This window comes from Dermochelys coriacea, chromosome 13, assembly GCF_009764565.3.
Source record: "Dermochelys coriacea isolate rDerCor1 chromosome 13, rDerCor1.pri.v4, whole genome shotgun sequence".
Taxonomy (NCBI): Eukaryota; Metazoa; Chordata; order Testudines; family Dermochelyidae; genus Dermochelys; species Dermochelys coriacea.
The window spans coordinates 5506308-5526174 of record NC_050080.1 but is presented as its reverse complement, the minus strand read 5'-3'; the positions used below and the strand labels follow the sequence as shown (position 1 = coordinate 5526174).

Genomic DNA, 19867 nt, shown 5'->3' with positions numbered 1-19867 from the left:
TATGCTGGGGTTTTGTTTTATTCTTTTATGGGGACTTGGACTCTAAGCTCCTTGAGGCAAGGCCTGTCTTTTTTTCTGTGCTTATACATAGTACAATGGGGTTCTGGTTCATGACTAGGGTTCCCAAGCGCTACGGTAATTGAAATAAATAATAATAAAATAATAATAATAATAGTGACTGTTAATAATGTTTCTGACTCCTAAAGGAGAGGACAGCTGTAGAGAGCCAAGTTTCTCTCCCTCTTACACTGTTGCTGCTGAATTGTTCAATATCCGAGTAGAAAAATCTGTTTTCTGAAAGAGCAGAAGAAAGAGAGTAATTTAAGTGGGTGAGGGAGCAGCTTTGAGCTTTTATTGTTGGGTAGATTTGTGATAGTTTGGATGAATTTTAACCGCTTCTTCCACACAGCTGCATTAGGAACATTAAAAATAAAAGCAAGCAACCACCACAACAAAAACCCCACTAGCTATCATTTCTTTCTGTTAATGTTTTATGGAGCTCTCCCATTCTGTTGTCAGAGGAAATTCTCAGACACACTCATCTGGCATCAAAGGGATTCATTTTGTTCTATCCTTGGCAGAAGCTGGGGGCTGCAGCTGAGAGGAGAGAAGCAAGGTTGAATGAGGAAAGGGATGTAATTCCCATGTGAGGATCAGGTGGGCCCAGAGCCCATTAAGTTCCATGTACTATTCACATATATTGCTTTTATTCAGGTTACACTCATTGCCCCGAGAGGCAACAGAACATTTTTGATTCTAACCCTCTACAAGGCTGTATGTGGCATCTACATCTTACTGCCTTGCGTGTTATGAGAGAGATAAGTGGAAAGTGTCTCACCATGCCCTTTCAGTGAGGGGTGGCTTGCGTCCCTCTGACCCTTCCCTCTCCACCTTATTTACCAGCTCAGTAACCCAAGAGGAAGTGAGGAAATAGAGACTAGTGAAAAGGCTAAAGCTGGTGTTTGTGAGTCTGCAAATAGGTTATAGCTTCATCTGAGCTGGATCTGAAATACTAGCTGTCTGCTGTGCGTGCACAGGTAGCAGTGCTGGATGAACTTCAGAAGGCTGAGCGTTTCAGTCTGGAACACGCATCCTGAAGTATGGATGTTTAAAACCTACGTCTTGTGAGATTTGCAGCATCACTTTTCAGATCCAAGGTGTTTGAATAGTTGGAATCAGATTTGATTACCCATCCAAATTTCTGGGGGCTTCTTTAATTGAAATATCCAAGTCTTTCTCTCCCCCGAAAGTTGTCCATTATAAATGGAACAAAAACATTGACTCCTTTGCACAATTGCAAAACTGGGGTTTGTAAAATGACGTCAGACTTGGAAAATTCTGGGTGAAAATCTCCCACTGTGTGAATGCCAACAGACTTTTAGCCACAGATATTTTGTGATGTTTCTAGCAGATATTTCACCAAGCTTTCACAATTAATCCAGGGGCTGAATCAGCAAAACAACAAAGGTGAAGCAACTTTTTGGAAAGGCTGCTCAATGCATTGTATTCTAGATTCTGGCACTGCCCAGGAAATGAGATATCGAATCACATGCTGCTCAGGGACATTCAGTCTTAAATTTCTGCCTGAGTGCTTTCTGCACATTTTGGATTTTCTCAGTGATTACTGTGTCACTCAGGTGGTCCCCAAACTTCTGCTTCAGTAACACCCTAATGATTTTGATGCACCGCTCATCCATCATGGGCTTAGCCTCCCGAAAGGTGTTCCCTCTCCTTCCTGTGATGGAGTGGCTCTGTATATAGTCGGATGTGAACAGCTTGTAGAGTAGTGTTTTACAGGCGGTGCTGATTTTCTGGTCGAATCGGATGGCCTCTTTCAGCTGCTCTTTCGTGTATCCATTAAAGAGTTCCACCACCTCGCATTGCTGCCTGTGGGGTTCTTCCTGAAAGGACAGTGATTCCAGCCGCTGCACCTTCCGTTTCAGGGAGAGAATCTCTCGGTGGAGATCTACTATGATTCTCTCCAGTTGCTCAATCTTCTCAGTCCTAGAAAATAAAATAAAGCATATAACATGCATGCCTGCCACAAAGCGCCATTCTCCTTCAGCTAGCAATGGGTGTGACATGTCAGTTCAGCATGCATTGCCCGTTGAATACCCAAGCTACCTGAGTCTGAAAAACTGGACTGGGAAGAGCAGACTTTCTCATGGTACTAGTTAAGCCAATGGGAGTTTGCCTGGGTGAGAATGTAATGATTTGACCTTCCATTTCACTTTGCTTTAAGCTTTGAATAAAGTTTAAGGTAGAGTTATCAGTCTTTTCTTATTTTGTCCCTACTCTCAAAGTTCCAGAGGGCAGGTATTCACGGTATAAAATAAGACCCGCAATGATGGGAACACAGAAAAGATCAGTGGAGGAATCATGATATGACAAGAGATTCAGAGCTTTAGAATAAAATGGTTTACAGACTCGGTTTCATGATCCCACATTTCTGATGCAAGTAACAATAATAACAGTGAGATAGAACTATGTTTGGGTGGGACAGAGGTCAATCTGAAGGTTAAATGATGGAGAGCTGAGATATATACAATGCTGCAATATTTTGAAGCCAAGTTATCATGATACCAGCATATAAACCTTAACATCTGAAAGAGGTTTCAAATTGATTCTTATCATGTTGATGGTTTGGAAAGTGTTGCAGGTTGTCATGTAGCATGAATCTGAATGCCTTTATTTTCTGAGTATTGAGGAAAATGTAGCTATATGCAGGTACCTGCAACTTCATTTTTCATTAATTACCTTTCCATTTCACCAGGGCCAAAATCTTTCTGAACTACCCCAAAATCATCTGTTTCTGGGGAACCTTCAGTCTTTGGTTCATCACAGCTAGAAAAAAACAAACAGACCAACAAGCAATGGAAGATGTTTCATATTTATTTCATAAGTGCTCTGTGGTCTAAAATGTACAAAACAGCATTTTGTGAAAACCCAGCCAACTCCAATATCATGTGGCATCCCAAGTAAACAAGGTAGATATCTTGTAATACTTTATGTCAGTGGGCAAGCATTTCAGATAAATGTCACTCCCTGCATTTTACACAGAAAATATCAGCTCCTTAAATACATGCTCTATATTATGGGCTTGATTCCCCACTTGCTTACATGTGTATAGTCTCTTACAAAACAAGTGCAAAGGGGATGCAGAATACTGCCATTCATGGTTTGATTCACACTTAAATGATTACATAGGGGACAGGGCAGTAGAAATTCAGGTCCTAACTATGACTTCAACTGAGTTATTCTGGATTTACACTGGTGTAATTGAGGGCAGTTTCTGGCTCTATGTGGAGGGCAGGAAGAGCTGCCCCAATTTCGACTTTGTCCTTCATGGATCCTTTGTGGTCGGAATAGGCAATTCTCCTCAATTGCCCCAGGTCCCCTGGAACTCCCCTTTGTCCTCAAAGTTGTGTCAACAAGGCAGGACAAACCAATCTATATGAAGCAAGCGGCATCAGGAAATGGAACCACAGCTAGTGAACCACAAGTGGAGACTATGAGAGGCCCTTTGAAACCTTCACTGTCCTTACAGTGGGAATATTACCTGTTGCTACAGATGTGCTGCTGACACTTAGCTAGAATGCCATCTGACTTCCTTTTCATTGTCAGGGTGATGCAATCTAGAAAGAGGGTTGGAGCAGGAAGCAAAAGACAGATGTGAAATTGTCATCACCTGGATACTTTGGTCTCCAGAGCATGTTCATCTAAGTACTTCTGTTTGATGTTCCCAAGTTATCAACAGCATGACTCAAACATGCTGTCTTTGGCTTGAACTGTTGGAGTTTTGTTACAGGCAGAAAGAAAAACTTTCGTTACAATATATAGTTGTAATTCAACCACAATATCCTTAGCAAGGCATTGTGCCATCAGTGAAGAAACTGGGCAGGGGAAACATGGATCATGAAGGTGAAAAAGTCTATGGACATTAGTGTAGTCATTAGCACAAATGACAAACACAGAAAACAAGATGGTTACTTTCAGGGAGTTTTAGTATGTGTGTATGGATGAATTGCTAGGTAAACCTGAAACAGGTCAGACGTTCAGGTCAGCACACTTTGGGGTACTTTATAATTAATTAAACAAATAAATTATATTAGGAGTGTGCTCACTGGCTTGTGTGGAAAGAATTGTGAGCATATGAGAAAAGAGCTGGCGATCTCAGTGTGCTTTGGATCACAGAAAAGCCACTACCGCAGAGTTGTCACCTTGGTGAGCAGCCCCATTGGAGAAGAGACACCAAGGATGGAAAGGACTCAGCTCTCACCATTACAGTTCTCACACCCAGGGAAAATACATGTGCATTGGTCTACAGCCCACACTGCAGAGAAACAGGAATTCAGAACCCCTCTGAACCCTTTTCACTAACACCAACATTAAAAGTTAAAAATAGCCAAGCGTGGAATAAAATAAGACATTCGTCTCATTCACAGACAATAATCCCAGCTGGTTTACCTCTGGTAGCTGTGCCAGGCCTTGCTTCTTCATTCTGGGATGTGCCAGGCACAGCCAGGGTCAAGAACGGAAATGGCGATTTGAAGGCCGTGGAAGACTGATAAGGTGCTGACATGGTGCAATGGGATCTAGTCGTGCTAGTTAGGATGCGCCTCTCCTTTAAGACAGAAGAGACGGCAGCATCATTCTGGAGCCCTGCTTCTTCATCCCTGACCAGCGGTTTGATGTAGACGCTCCTATCATCGTATTTGCGAAAGGAGCTTCCTGGCATCCATTTTGGAAAAGTCTTTCTTGATTTTTTAGTTTGGGATGGCAGCCCACTGTGCATTGCTGGTTCTTCTTCTGAAAGCAACATGGGGCACGTATGGTAACTGGCAATACCACAATGACCTATAATGCAACATTACACCTCTAGAGCCCTGCTGTCCACAGCAGTGTTCTCAATCCTTACACATGGATGCTGTCGGATGATTCATTAGGCATGGGATGAGGATATATTTATGATCCATCCATTAAAAAAATGCACCGGGGTATAAGGTTATTATATTTAATTACTTTCCTCCAGAAATACACTGCCTGCTGAATATTAATCCTGTACAAAACCCCGCACTTACTTAGCTTCTCAAAGAGTTGTCTATTTTCCTGCAGCCTTTTCTCTAAGATATCTTTATGCTCTGTTGGAAGAAAAGGGTTTTCAATGTTCATTTCACTTGTTTCTAGAGGCTGCTCCCAAGAGGCATAAGTCTAGGATGGATAATGATCACTTACCGCTTATGCCTTCCACGACCCCCCAATACAGACCACTGAAGCCAGGGCAGCGGGCTAGCACCTGCTCACCCACCGCATAGAGATGAAATGGCTTTCGGGGTTCTTTGATGTTTTCGATGTTGATCACACGGCTGCCGTCTGGCCAGCTGATTAGAATGTAAAGCTTGGCAGCCATTTGGACCAGCACCACCTAGAAGAGAAGATAAGGAACAAGAATCCATACCAGGGGTATTTCACCCTTGCTGGAGCTATGTTCCGAAGCACACCCAGTTTAATTATTAGGGATGCAGAGGGAACAGCTGATTGCCTAGAACTTTTGGAGATCAGGCCTCTCATTTGGAGATCAGGCCTAATTATAGATTTAGGTACATCCATCTTTGAAAATCTTGTCTATTATTCACTGTGAATAGTGTTTTCAGCTTCAGTGAAGTGCTTACTTACAGTGTTATTATGATGCCTTTTTAATGTCAGATGAATGTGGCGTGTTTATCAGCAGCTTATGGTCGTTCATTAAAAGGAGTAAATTTAAATATTGTACATCTATTCAAGGACTTGCTTCAGGGCAAAAATAATGCTAACAGCATGAATGTCCTGGAAATAATCAGGTTAACTGGAAGCTCAGCTGCTGTTGTGGTGAGTGCTCTGTTAATGCCTACAAATCACTAGAATTACAAAAATAACCAGGCCAGAGTGTCTGTAACCACTCTCCAGTTCCTGACAGCAGATCGTTTTTGCACTGGTATTTGTAATCTGGCGATGCTGGGATCACCTTGCAGTACAGAAGCATGCCAAAATGCTGCCCACTGTGATCAGGAGCAGCACAGAAGCAAACCCTACCTGGGAATTTGTATTGACAATAAGAGTAGCACATGGAACACTTTCCCCTGCAACAAATTCCCTTCCCTCCTTTCTGCAGTTCCCCTGATTCTCAGCGTTGTTTGTACTGAACTCTTCCAGTTTTCTCCTGGAGATTGCTCACTGAGGGGACTACAAGTATAGGCCTGCGGGGGTATCCTTGTTGTTTGGTATTTTTTTGAAAGAGAAACTGCAGTTCCAACAATGACATCCAGGGCTGGCCGGAGCAGTGAGATCTATTTGTCAATGCAGAGAATTTTATACAGCATCAGACTTCAGTGGAATCACGGCAATTTCCCATCTGCTGAGCATCAGACGCACTGTACATGAAAGGCAGCACAAAACCAATAGGCCGTTCGGACTAAAACAAAATACCCTAGGAATGAGAATATTACGGTCTGAAGGCATACCCAGCCCATACCCATTCTACCCCAGCTGAGTGAGAGCCATACTGCAAACAACATTTGAAAGCTACGTTCTTTGTGTGTGTGGGAGGGGGGGAAGCCAATTAATTCCTTCAAACCCAGAATTTCAGGAAAGTGCATGCACATTTGTGTGCCTGCTTTGCACGCCCGGGTGGTGTGTCCGCTCTCATGACAACTGCAAAGGAAAATTCGGACATGTCACTGGTCATTTGCACAGGTGGTGACAGCACTGCACGGAAAGCGCCCAGTTCCCCTACCCAGCACTCAGCACACTTTGGGCACAGACAGCCCAAGCCATGCACCGCCCTCTTCCAAAAATCAAAAGTTGCTTTGAAGGAAGTTCTCTTGTGACCAGCCAGGCTAGGTGGTCAGTGAAAAGACCATGTGGCCCAGTGGCTAGCCATGAACTAGGAGACAGGAGATTTGACTTCTATTCGATCACGGGCCTGCTGGATGAGCTTGAATAAGTCCTTCCGATCTCTGTACCTCAGTTTCCCCATCGGTCAAATAGGAATAATGACACTGCCCTCCGTTGTAAAGTGCTTTAAGATGCATGAATGAAAGACTCTCTATAAGAGTACTAGTATTATTGCACGACTTGATCTCTTTTTAAGCATCATGGAGAAAATGTGGGTGTGGCTTTTCCACAAAGAAAGCCAACTCTGTATGAACTTTTCCACAGGCAGAGTAGAAAGTGTTGGTCACATTAAAACTCGCCTGCCAATGAGAGAATTTATAGGCCCCAAACCATCGCTCCATGCTTTTCTTTAGCTTGCAAATTCTGTCATCTGTGCACACCGCAGGAATTATGTTAAACTTCTTTCTGCCAAAATACCACACACTTCATGGACTAGAACCTCAAAGTCATTCTACTCTGACTTCTATTTAAAATAGGTCACTGTTTTCTCTTAAATTTGCTTAGAATACTCCCTGTTAAAATGTTATATAGTCTTTCCTTTACAACAGGAACTGCACAAGTTAGTTTCCAGTGTAAGTGGACATCCATTGTTATTATTATTTGTATTACAGTAGCACCTAGAGGCCTGAATCAGGGCCCCATTGTGTTAGGTGCTGTACAAACACCTAACATGAGTCAGTCCTGCTCTGAAGAGCTTACAAACAAAACTGACAGGACAGACAAAGAGGACAATCTGCAAAGTACTCCACTTAGGAAGGAACAATCAACTGCACACATAAAAATGGGAAATGACTGCCTAGGAAGGAGTACTGTGGAAAGGGATCTGGGGGTCATAGTGGATCACATGCTAAATATGAGTCAACAGTGTAACGCTGTTGTAAAAAAAGCAAACATCGTTGTGGGATGTATTAGCAAGAGTTTTGAAAGCAAGACACGAGAAGTAATTCTTCCCCTCTACTCCACACTGATTAGGCCTCAACTGGAGTATTATGTCCAGTTCTGGGTGCCATATTTCAGGAAAGATGTGGACAAATTGGAGTAAGTCCAGAGGAGAGCAACAAAAATGATTAAAGGTCTAGAAATCATGACCTATGAGGAAAGATTGAAAAAACTGGCTTGTTAGTCTGGAGAAGAGAAGACTGAAGGGAGACATGATAACACTTTTCCAGTACATAAGAGGTTACAAAGAGGAGGGTGAAAATTATTCTTGTTAACCTCCAAGGATAAGACAAGAAGCAATGGGCTTACATTGCAGCAAGGGAGGTTTAGGTTGGACAACTTGAATAAACTGTCCGGTGAGGTTGTGGAATCTCCATGGGAGGTTTTTAAGAACCAGTTAGACAAACTCCTGTCAGAAATGGTCTAGTTGTTGCATAGTCCTGTCCTGAGTGCAGGGGCTGGACTAGATGAACTATTGAGGTCCCTTCCAGTCCTACACTTCAATGATTATATGATTTAACAGATGAGAATGTGAATCAAAGAGAGATTAAGTGACTTGCCTGTGGTCACACAGGAGTGTATGGTGGAGCTGGGATTTGAAGCCAGACGTCCTGAGTGCCAGTTCAGCTCCTTAACCTCAAGGTCATCCTTCCTCTCCAATATTAGAATTATTAATGGCATTTCTCTCATGCCAACCACCGCGGTGTCTGATACTCTGGCTTGGATCGCTGCAACATAATCGGTGCCCCAGGAGTAACTGGCACAAGGGGAGGAGCTGGTGAGGCATGTACAGAACTGAAGCAGTGGTGTTGCACCGCTGGCCTGTGTACATCCTCCAAATGGGAGTTTACAGAACAATATGGCAAACATGAGGGGAGCCCAAGGCCCTGCTAGTGACTCTGGTCACACAAAAAAATGGAATGGTAGGGGAGTCTGGGTTACGCCCTGAAATGGAAAGTTGGGCTGGTTTTGTTCCAAGCATCATTGCATTGCGTGGTCCGTGGATATAGGAAGCCTTTAACAAGCTCACAAAGATTCTGACAGCCTCAATGACACTCAGCAGTACTGTCCTCCAGAAACACACCCATTCGTTTGAACAGGAGCACCTGGGGAGGAAGGTAAGCCCCACTGTCTGGTGCTAAAAATCTATGGCAGACACGAGACAGGTTTATTGGAGACAGAGGACAACCCAGGGCATTTACACGCGGGAGCAAAGACATGTTACAGCACAGAACAAGAGGGAGAAGGGAGCAAACAAAATGCATAAGTCAGACGTCACCCAATCCAAACTGGTTTCCTCTGGTTTCATGACCACCATCACCCTCCCCCGATTAAAGGCTTGGTGTTTTCTGCCCCATCCACACTGATCCCATTCACTCTGGGCGCTGAATCATTCTTGGAAAATTCAGAGTAGCAGCCGTGTTAGTCTGTATTCGCAAAAAGAAAAGGAGTACTTGTGGCACCTTAGAGACTAACAAATTTATTTGAGCATAAGCTTTCGTGAGCTACAGCTCACTTCATCGGATGCATTCAGTGGAAAATACAGTGGGGAGATCTATATACATAGAGAACATGAAACAATGGGTGTTACCATACACACTGTAACGAGAGTGACCACCTTAAGTGATCACTCTTATTACAGTGTGTATGGTAACACCCATTGTTTCATGTTCTCTATGTATATAAATCTCCCCACTGTATTTTCCACTGAATGCATCCGATGAAGTGAGCAGCAGCTGACGAAAGCTTATGCTCAAATAAATTTGTTAATCTCTAAGGTGCCACAAGTACTCCTTTTCTTCTTGGAGAATTGTTTCATCTCCCACCCATTCTCAAAAGGAGTTTGCTTGCAAAAGCAACTAACTTTCCGAGTCTTATGTAAAATAGCTGCCCTTCTAGTAAATACCAGCCCCTGATTCGTTCCAATTCCTCTCCCTCGGCTAGGCTGTGTCAATGAGTTTTTAATATGGTACAATATTTTATCTTGTGTTAATTGGCTTGTCTCCAAGCCCCGGTCTGCTGTCACTGTACAGCCTTAGAGCTTTACAGCACTAGGCTGCAGATAACCCTGCTCTTTAGACCACAAATGCTTACAAAGAGACTAAGCTACCGATTGGGATGAATGCACAGCTGCGATTTCACCATCCCTTACGTTAACAAATAGGTTTCCAGATCTGTTTTACCGCAGCTAATGATCCAAGCAGCTAACAACTCCAGCCTGAAAAGGAATTTTTTAAAGATGTTTTCCTTTTCACTAATTTTCAGAAGTGGTTCTTGTCCCCTCCAGCCCCACTTGCTCTTCTAATTTTTATTTCATTTTAAAGAATACAACTAAATGAACAGTCCACATAGACAAAGAGAGAGAGAGAGAGAGAGAGAGAAAGAGAGAGAGAGAGATCAAATCCTGATATCAATAGATCTCAGTCCTTGCCTGGTTAGCACTGCTTCAGTTGCAGAGTCTTGCAAAATGTCTCCTGTCTATCCAGCTCTCAGCTGCCTGCTGCAGAAGAGAAGGTGATCGTGAAATTCTTTTGCCTTGTGTGTGTGTCCCCTCACCACAATTCCTTGCCAGGTTTCTGTTGTCTGGATAAGGAGCCCCACACTGTAAAACAAATACCCCCCTCTTTCTTTCTTTAGCCTCTGTCAGTCTCTTTCTTACACGAAGAGTGAGCAGAAAAGGAGAGGAAAAAGCCTTGGGTTTTTTGGAGCATGAATAAACCTTGCATTTCCATGAGTTATTCATGAATAATTCATGAAAATACATGATTAATTCAGGTTCATGAATTATTCAGGAATAATTCTGGAACATTCCTGGTTAATTCATGCTTGCACAGTGAGTAAGGGAGTCAGGATTCTTTTCTCCCCGAGAGGGAAGAAGAAGAGGCTCTCAAACCTGCATGTACATGGCCCGTTTCTGCACGTTATAAGAAAACATTCTCCAGGCCCTTTGGAAACAAGAAGAGGAGGGAGAGCATTAATATGCCTGCAGCCTTCTGGCTGTGGGGAATAAAAGGAACTTGCACACAAAAGAAAAGAGCTTGGCAGCTAGTAACTCTCTTTCAAAAACACCACACAAGTCTGATTATGCATTTCCTTCTATTCCTGCCACCAAATCCTTCCCTAACTGAGATTCCTCTCAGTCATCTGATTGGGTTATATAGTAACCTGCCATGTAAGGAAAACAACACCACCTACAGGCCTATGGTTGAGGAATCAATGCCCTTGCAAACCTGAAAAGCAAACTGATTTATTTTCACAGTCCTTCAAAGCTTGGGCTCCAGGTTGTGCTTGGCTTGGCTCAGTAATTGTGTTATTCTCAGTCTCAGTAAACAATGGGGCACCCTGACTTACACATGAACCTATCGGACATATCTAGCTGGCAACTCGCAACTCTGCTGGGAGTCTACCATTACAATACACTGGGTTCATTTACACAGAACTGTTGACACTCAATTGCTTTAATAACACAGGAAGTGACATACATCCCCTATGTGCAGTCAGGCTTACAGCGGGTGGTAATGACCTCTTGTCTATAATCAGACAGCTAGAGCGTGGTCTAGTGGTTAGATCAGACAACACAATCAGGACTCCATTCCCAGTTCTGCCAGTGGCCCTCTTGAGTAAGTTACAAAGGGCCACAGTGCACAATCTTACTCACCCTGAGAAGCACTTTACTCCTCAAATAGATCCATTGAAAGCATGAATAAAGGTACTACAGTCTGGTCCTAACCCTGTTTGTACCTCTGAAATGGATGTAATAATGAGAGATACAGTTTGCTCTGGATTTGTGGTTTGTCTTCAAAACCCTAGATACAGAATTCTCCCCTCAAGGGTTTTGCGTCGGGGCTGGCTTAGGAAGTGGAATTGGTTCGGGTGCTGCCAAGGATGTCCAAAAACTCATAGAATGAGCTGATTTCACATCCTTCCTGGCCCTGGTCAAGAGTGAGATCCCGTGAGATCGACTCCCAGACCTCCCAGGATTTTCCTCCATTTCAGACTGAGAATTCAGGAGAACAGCTTATGAGATTTCTGCTCGAGTTGATGGGCGAGTAGCACAGAAAGCCCCTTTCAGCAGGAACCCCTGTCAAGATTATCTGGGTCAACAGTGAGTGATGATCTCTGGGGGGTCCTGGCTGTGACCTGAGCTCAGTTCTAATATCAGTGGCAGCTTCTGGTATCAGCAATAGCTCAGAATAAGGCAACAGGGGGAGTCAGCTGAAAAAATGCCAGGAGTCAGCAGATAAGGATTCTACAGACACTTTTAAAGGTAGGTTTCAGAGTAGCAGCCGTGTTAGTCTGTATTCGCAAAAAGAAAAGGAGTACTTGTGGCACCTTAGAGACTAACAAATTTATTAGAGCATAAGCTTTCGTGAGCTACAGCTCACTTCATCGGATGCATTTGGTGGGAAAAAAAAAAAAGTTTTTTTTTTTTTTTTTTTTTTCCACCAAATGCATCCGATGAAGTGAGCTGTAGCTCACGAAAGCTTATGCTCTAATAAATTTGTTAGTCTCTAAGGTGCCACAAGTACTCCTTTTCTTTTTTTTTAAAGGTAGGGAGGTTAAAGCTTATGTATGTGTTCAATGTTCCCGCCAACGCACACACAGATTGGTCAGTGGGGACATGCAGCATAGAAAGCTATGCTTCACTCAGCTTGGATGTTCGAGGTGACTGAACTCTGTAACAAAGCTGGGAGTGGGACCTATAGCCACTAGGCAACACCCCCTCCAGCATAGGGGACCAGATAGCAAGTATGAAAAATCAGAACACTTTTTTTTGGAGGGTGAGGGGGATAGTTGTGTATATAAGACAAAGCCCTTAATATTGGGGGGCCTGGTCACCCTACTCCAGAGTCACTGAGTCCTACAAAAAGAAAAGGAGTACTTGTGGCACCTTAGAGACTAACAAATTTATTAGAGCATAAGCTTTCGTGAGCTACAGCTCACTTCATCGGATGCATTTGGTGGAAAAAACAGAGGAGAGATTTATATACACACACACAGAGAACATGAAACAATGGGTTTATCATACACACTGTAAGGAGAGTGATCACTTAAGATAAGCCATCACCAACAGCAGGGGGGGGAAAGGAGGAAAACCTTTCATGGTGACAAGCAAGGTAGGCTAATTCCAGCAGTTAACAAGAATATCAGATGAACAGTGGGGGGTGGGGTGGGAGGGAGAAATACCATGGGGAAATAGTTTTACTTTGTGTAATGACTCATCCATTCCCAGTCTCTATTCAAGCCTAAGTTAATTGTATCCAGTTTGCAAATTAATTCCAATTCAGCAGTCTCTCCTTGGAGTCTGTTTTTGAAGCTTTTTTGTTGAAGGATAGCCACTCTTAGGTCTGTGATCGAGTGACCAGAGAGATTGAAGTGTTCTCCAACTGGTTTTTGAATGTTATAATTCTTGACGTCTGATTTGTGTCCATTCATTCTTTTACGTAGAGACTGTCCAGTTTGGCCAATGTACATGGCAGAGGGGCATTGCTGGCACATGATGGCATATATCACATTGGTAGATGCGCAGGTGAACGAGCCTCTGATAGTGTGGCTGATGTGATTAGGCCCTATGATGGTATCCCCTGAATAGATATGTGGACAGAGTTGGCAACGGGCTTTGTTGCAAGGATAGGTTCCTGGGTTAGTGGTTCTGTTGTGTGGTGTGTGGTTGCTGGTGAGTATTTGCTTCAGATTGGGGGGCTGTCTGTAAGCAAGGACTGGTCTGTCTCCCAAGATCTGAGAGAGTGATGGCTCGTCCTTCAGGATAGGTTGTAGATCCTTGATGATGCGTTGGAGAGGTTTTAGTTGGGGGCTGAAGGTGATGGCTAGTGGCGTTCTGTTGTTTTCTTTGTTGGGCCTGTCCTGTAGTCGGTGACTTTTTCCACCAAATGCATCCGATGAAGTGAGCTGTAGCTCACGAAAGCTTATGCTCTAATAAATTTGTTAGTCTCTAAGGTGCCACAAGTACTCCTTTTCTTTTTGCGAATACAGACTAACACGGCTGCTACTCTGAAAACTGAGTCCTACAGTTCTTGGAGGGGATATATCAGAGGGGCATCTTCCCTTGAATTTATAGCAGCAGGATGAAGCGAGCCTTGTACATGCCAACCCCAGGGGCACAGCTTATTCAAGGGATAGACACACCATTACCCAGCATTTAGAATTCATCCGACCTGCCCACTAGCAGTGGCATCATGTGATTGCAGAAGCTAGCCCCGGCTTCCTGTATTGCTTGGAGAGGTGGGCTTTTCTGTTTTGCGGTAACAGCTATCTACCGGTATAATAGTCTGCCTCTTTTTCATGCTCAAAGCTTCCGTGCCCACCGACAGTCAGGGGCCAAGCATGTGTGCTCATGGCACTGTCTGTGAATGAATAATCAATGGCTCACGGTCAGCCTGGGACTTGGTCATGAATTATTCATTGCAATGCCTGGGTCATTCACACATGCAGAGTCAGGCATGGGTTCTTCACATGATGTCAGAGTGACAGGCAAGCCCTCCTTATGTCTCAATATTCAGGAAGGAAGGGGGTGCACAGAGGACATAAGAACAGATGAGTGTTGGCCATCCTGGAGAAATACTGGCTGGGTCAGCTAGTTAATGCTATTTCAGATTGTGTACCCCGAGCATTCAAAAATCATGACTCTGGCCCCAAGATTGGAAAAATAATACATTTGGGGCACTATTTATTTGCCTACTGGTGGCTGAGTCACATTTCCAAGCTTTTCTTTGCAGCCATGAGGGCTAGGAAACTTATTTAAACAAAAGCTGAGATTCCCATGAAATCACAGGACTCCAGGAGCTAGAGAAAAATATTTCCAGACCCATGATAAAATAGTAACAGATGTCAAGGGGCCAGCACAAGTTCTATATCTCACTTAAGTACCACTCACACCCTATTTGAGTGGAAAGAAAAGGAGAACTTGTGGCACCTTAGAGACTAACAAATTTATTAGAGCATAAGCTTTCGTGAGCTACAGCTCACTTCATCGGATGCATCCGATGAAGTGAGCTGTAGCTCACGAAAGCTTATGCTCTAATAAATTTGTTAGTCTCTAAGGTGCCACAAGTTCTCCTTTTCTTTTTGCGAATACAGACTAACACGGCTGCTACTCTGAAACCTGTGATTATTTGAGTGGAGAATCAGTTTTGTGTTGCAATTTTCCTTTCTTTTTCCATCCAGCAGACTTCCCCCATGCTATTCATTAAAGTTAAAGTTACTGAATTGATGACTTTGCTTTGTTTTGACAATGAGCGTAGTGTTTTTGCACTGCCATCATGGCTGACGTCAGTACAATTCTGGATATAAGCTTTAGAAGTGAACTCTCCCAGTCAAGCCAGTAGAGAGGGCAGAAATGCACTTGTTCTAAGTCCTCCAGCACATATTGGCTTGCTGGCTACCTTGTTCTTTTATTTCTGGGTGACAGAGTTGGGGATTTTCAAATTACTTATTCACCCGCATTGTGGTGGGTTTAATGAAACCTCACAAAAGCTAGAGTCATGTGAAACTCCCTCAGTTTGGGGATTTGTGGCAAAGTCAAAATTCAGCTCTAGCTCGTTCATCAAAAAGTGACACCAGTTTAGTTTCTAGACTTATTTAATCTTGCTTGCAATTCATTTGTTTCACCTCTGAATTTGGCCTTATGGTAACACAGCTGTCAGAGTTTAAAGTGATTTGACCGATACAAAGCTGAGAGCTATGAAACTGTGACCGCATATAGGTATTAACTGGAGAAAAAGGCTAACACAGTATTCCACCTCTGCTCCTGATCCTTGTTACACTTGGCTTATCATTCTTTGGGGGTGACTACCTTAGACAGGGCCAGGAAAAGACGTTTCTTACCCATGCCGTCCTGGAAAGCAGGTGGTGCTATTCTGAATGGCCTAGAAGTGTCTGCAGCAATGTGGTGTACATCAGTGGGGTTTACTCAATTCCTTTTATGCTCATTAAAAATAATACACTCTAACTCGCTGGGCAGCACACAAGCTTCCACTGCTAACTTTGTTTTGCTTGTCAGTTTGCATCTCGCTCCCCACTGCAGTGACATGAGACAGGGGATGGAGCGGAATCCAACGTATAGCTCTGTCTCGGCATCTGTATTTCCCACCAGATAAACATCCTGATTTAACAATCTGAACTCACTGCAGTGACAGGAGTTAGTTAGGGCTATGCTGTGTCAGGTAGACACATTCTAACAGTAGGGGGCAGCGTGGAGCCATCACCCCAGAGGGAGTTCCCCAAAGCTTCATGGCTCAGGCAGAAAAAATGACTGTGAGTAGAGGAAACATGGTCCAAAGTGGCACAGCATAGATTCCTCCCAGGCCAGGCACTCATGGACCCCAGAGACAATAGCTGCTGCCCCACCACTGAAAAGGGTGCAATGTGGGATCCCACCCAAACAGCATGGTGCTATCCAAGGTAGCAGCAATATCACAAGAACTACAGCCCGGTGGGAGGCGGGGAGCGAGGATCCTTGCCCTCTCTCTCCACTTTGTACCCATTCAGGGGCTGGGCACAAGCTTGTTCTAACTCCAGCAGGTAAGTAATGATGAGAGCACATACGGTAGCAGTGCAGTTGCTTTAAAATGCCCCCATTCATTTTGAAAACTTACCTCCCATCTACCCTGTAATTCCTATTGTGATGAGTGACCCGACATGATAGCCTCCTGGTGTAGCTCATCATCGAGCAGGACCAGATCATGCGCTGAACTGTGTTACTGTTCTGCCAAAGATCAAAGCTGTAGTACAGTTCAGTCCCACGAATACTTGTTCACTATAAGGAGGTGGATGAGGCATTTCTAGAACAAATAACAGAAGTATCCAGACCACAAACCCTGGTAGCACTGGTGGACTTTAACTATCCGCACATCTGTTGGAAAAATAATACGGCAAAACACAAAATGTCCAGTAAGTTCTTGTAACGTACTGGGGACAACTTTTTGTTTCAGAAAGTGGAGGAAGTGACCAGAGGGACAGACATTTTTTACTTCATTCTGGCTAACAGGGAGGAATTGGTTGCAAATCTGAAGGCAATTGGGGTGACAGTGATCGTGAAATGAGCGATTTCATGATTCTAAAGCAAAGGAAGGAGTAAGAGCAGCAGACTGAGGACAATGGACTTGGTAGGTAAGGTTAGAAAAACAGAAAAAGATAGAAAAATATAAACAATGAAAGGGTGAAAGGCAAGAGACAAGATGTGGGCCATGGATGACTGCACCACACATAGCAGTGTGAGTAGATAGAAAAGCTGGTCAAAGCACTGTGATAGCAAACAGTTGTCTGGATTGCTTGTAAATTCAAATGAAATCCAGGACTGCTGGAATACCTTGAGAACCTAGTGAACAAGTGGTAGGGATCAGATGAAAACCCTGTGCCAATCAGCGGCAATGTTCAACTGAAATTCTCAGATTCATTTGGATCTCACCCACCTTATCATCAGCTCACTTTGTACCGGTAAAATTTGCATCTATCATTTTGTGCCCTCGAAATGAACTGTGATTGTGTAGCCAAGTATTTGCCCCTCTTATTTGCCGACCTGATTTTGTGCCCTCATCCAAGGAGTAGAACAGTCTGCATGTAGATTTGTGCCCACTGCTGCAATGAAGGGACAAATTCTACACCCACCCCTTGCAGCCGCAAAGAGGAGGCAGCCCTTTGGAAAAGTCAGCCCACTGCAGATGAATGAAGAAGCTGGCAGTCTGTGGGGTTCAACAGTGCAATACACTGGCGAGGTTAGATGGAAATAAAATTGGCAGGAGATCAAAGCAACACGCAGGCAGAATGTTGATGAGTGCCATAAAAATGCCTGTAAATAATTAAGGCCAGGAAAGAGTTCAGCTCCCAGAAGAGGTGTAAGATTTTCTAAAAGACTCTGTATGCTGGGTGAGCCCCTAAAATTACTGCTAGCGGATGGAGATTCACTATTAGCTGACGTGGGTCTGTGTTATGTTCCAAAGACCCATCATTCTTGTGCCCCAGTGGCATTTGTTCTATCCAGCTCGGGGTCTATATTTATGCAGCTCACAAATCCATTACAACAGATGCTGCTCAACTGCTGTGTTTGTTTGGTTTCCCTGCTGCTCCACATAGGCAATTTGTTTAATCAGATTTTGGTCCAAACAGATAAGCATGGAATAAGAGTTGCCATATGCCTTTTTTTTCTTTTAAGCCTTCTTTGTGTGCTGGGGTTTGGTTTATTTACTAGGCGGGCTGACTGCAGCTTAGCTGGGATGTATTGGATTTTATTGTCTTTAAATATTAAAGATCCTGCAGCATGTGAATAAAAGAGAAAGGCATCTCTGGATATTTGTGTAGTTTGCAAAAACAGTCTCAAGTCTCCAATGAAGTTAACATCGCCTCAATTTCTGTGAAAAAATTCAGCACAACAGAGAAGAGATTTGCTACCCATGTTGCTCAAGCCATCCTACAGAGAACTGTGGGTGGGAGATAGTTTTCATTCCTATGGAAAGGAAGAAATCTTATATGAATCCCGGGAAATCCTTTTCCAGGAAGCATTCAGAGTGGCTGGTGCACTTAAGGAGACATCTGCTCACCATATTCCATGGGAAGAGGATTTGAGAAGGAACTGACTATGCTCTGTGCTTTTTGGGATTCCATATTTGGTGTTTTACAGTGATCACCTTTCCCCAGACTATTTTCTTTCCTACACATTTACTTGCTATGTTGGTCCGCTGTAGCAAACAAAGGGACTAGATTCCTAGCCATGCTTTACCCACTTTGCATCAGTCTTCAGGCCCAATTCTGTTAACCTTCCTCAGATGGAACAATATTTTATTCCATACATAGTCCCACTGAAATCAAGGGAGTACCATGAGGAGTAAGGTCCTATTTAGACAACAAGAGTAGCACTGTCAAAATCTGACTGTTTTTTCAAGCGGACTCTCATTAAGTATTTCTCCTTTGGGACATCAGAATGCACGTTCTCCAGGGCTGGTCTCATCTGATTCAATGCATAAGGTATGAAAAACCTGAGGATCTCATAAATCACATAGAATCATAGAATTATAGGACTGGAAGGGACCTCAAGAGGTCATCTAGTCCCATCCCCTGCACTTATGGCAGAACTGAATATTATCAGTATCAAATATAGTATATCACCACAATTTCTGTTGCAGTCTTTAAAGTTCTGCAAATTCTATGCTTACATTCATAAATATACAGGATTCCACTTCAGAAAAACTAAATCCATTTCCACCTCCACAACCGCCAGCACATGAAAACGAGGAATTCTATTCTAGGTTAGCAAAAGGGAACTCTGAATATTGGTAGAAAGCATGTATTTATGCAGACTATGACATATTAAAAAATGGAACTCTATTTCATTTACAAGTGGATTAAGAAAACACAGTGTCCAAGATTTGCAATATTGACAACTCAAAGAATATTTCAGCCCCAGCAAATAGAGAGAAAGAGAGAGAGAGATTTCAATGATAGAAAAATATATCAGTGCAGATATGAGTATAAAAGAAGCAGTATCTGGATTATATGAAGCTTTGAATAATTTTGCTAGAGTAAGAACTGGCTTTCATGAAGAGATGATAAGAGAAAAATTGAGGGAGAGGCAGGGAAATTGATATGGGGTCTGATTCTGTTTTTATGCAGGACCCAGTCCAACTAACACCTGTTTGCATGAGTTGCTTTACTCAGATGCATATTCCCTCTCTTCCACTGGAAAATCAACAATATTTAAAACATATTGAATTAATTCCCCACCCCTTAGCAGCAGTTAGATGTTCTGTTGTAAATCTTTGGATGGGAAAAGATGACATTATCTTACTCTAACCAAAATTGGCAAATATTCATGATAGGAAGCCTCAGTAACTAAAAAAAAAAAAAAGAAAGTGGAAACATATTTTGAAATGTACTTAACATTTATTATAATAATTGAGGAAAAAATTTTCCAGATGTCAAGTCCACAGAGTTTCAGTCAATTAATGGCAACACTGTGGTCTTGTTTAGTAAATTTCCTTCA

At 43.1% G+C, this 19867-nt stretch overlaps 1 protein-coding gene across 4 annotated transcripts; it reads right to left on the bottom strand.

The window, feature by feature from the left end:
* Positions 1–320: 320 nt before the first annotated feature.
* LOC119842425 lies at positions 321–10579 on the bottom strand. Of its 4 annotated transcripts, none has more exons than XM_038370543.2 (7): positions 10304–10579; positions 5236–5425; positions 5082–5141; positions 4468–4809; positions 3560–3635; positions 2758–2844; positions 321–2004 (listed from the first exon to the last, which is right to left on the bottom strand). In XM_038370543.2, exons 2-7 carry the CDS (start codon positions 5408–5410, stop codon positions 1557–1559), a joined length of 1188 nt encoding a protein of 395 aa, XP_038226471.1. In that variant the 5' UTR covers positions 5411–5425; positions 10304–10579; the 3' UTR covers positions 321–1556. The 4 variants fall into 4 exon arrangements, with proteins under 4 accessions (XP_038226471.1, XP_043351853.1, XP_043351854.1 ...); XM_043495918.1 differs by having other exon boundaries at positions 4468–4806; XM_043495919.1 differs by lacking the exon at positions 2758–2844.
* Positions 10580–19867: the final 9288 nt, after the last annotated feature.

Excerpts from the sequence above, each read along its gene's own strand:
- LOC119842425 (XM_038370543.2), bottom strand. The coding sequence starts at position 5,410 with ATGGCTGCCAAGCTTTACATTCTAATCAGCTGGCCAGACGGCAGCCGT. Across the intron at positions 5,142-5,235 it reads GGTCGTGGAAGGCATAAGCG|AGCATAAAGATATCTTAGAG; the intron begins GTAAGTGATCAT and ends TTCTTCCAACAG. Across the intron at positions 2,005-2,757 it reads GGCCCTGGTGAAATGGAAAG|GACTGAGAAGATTGAGCAAC; the intron begins GTAATTAATGAA and ends TTTATTTTCTAG.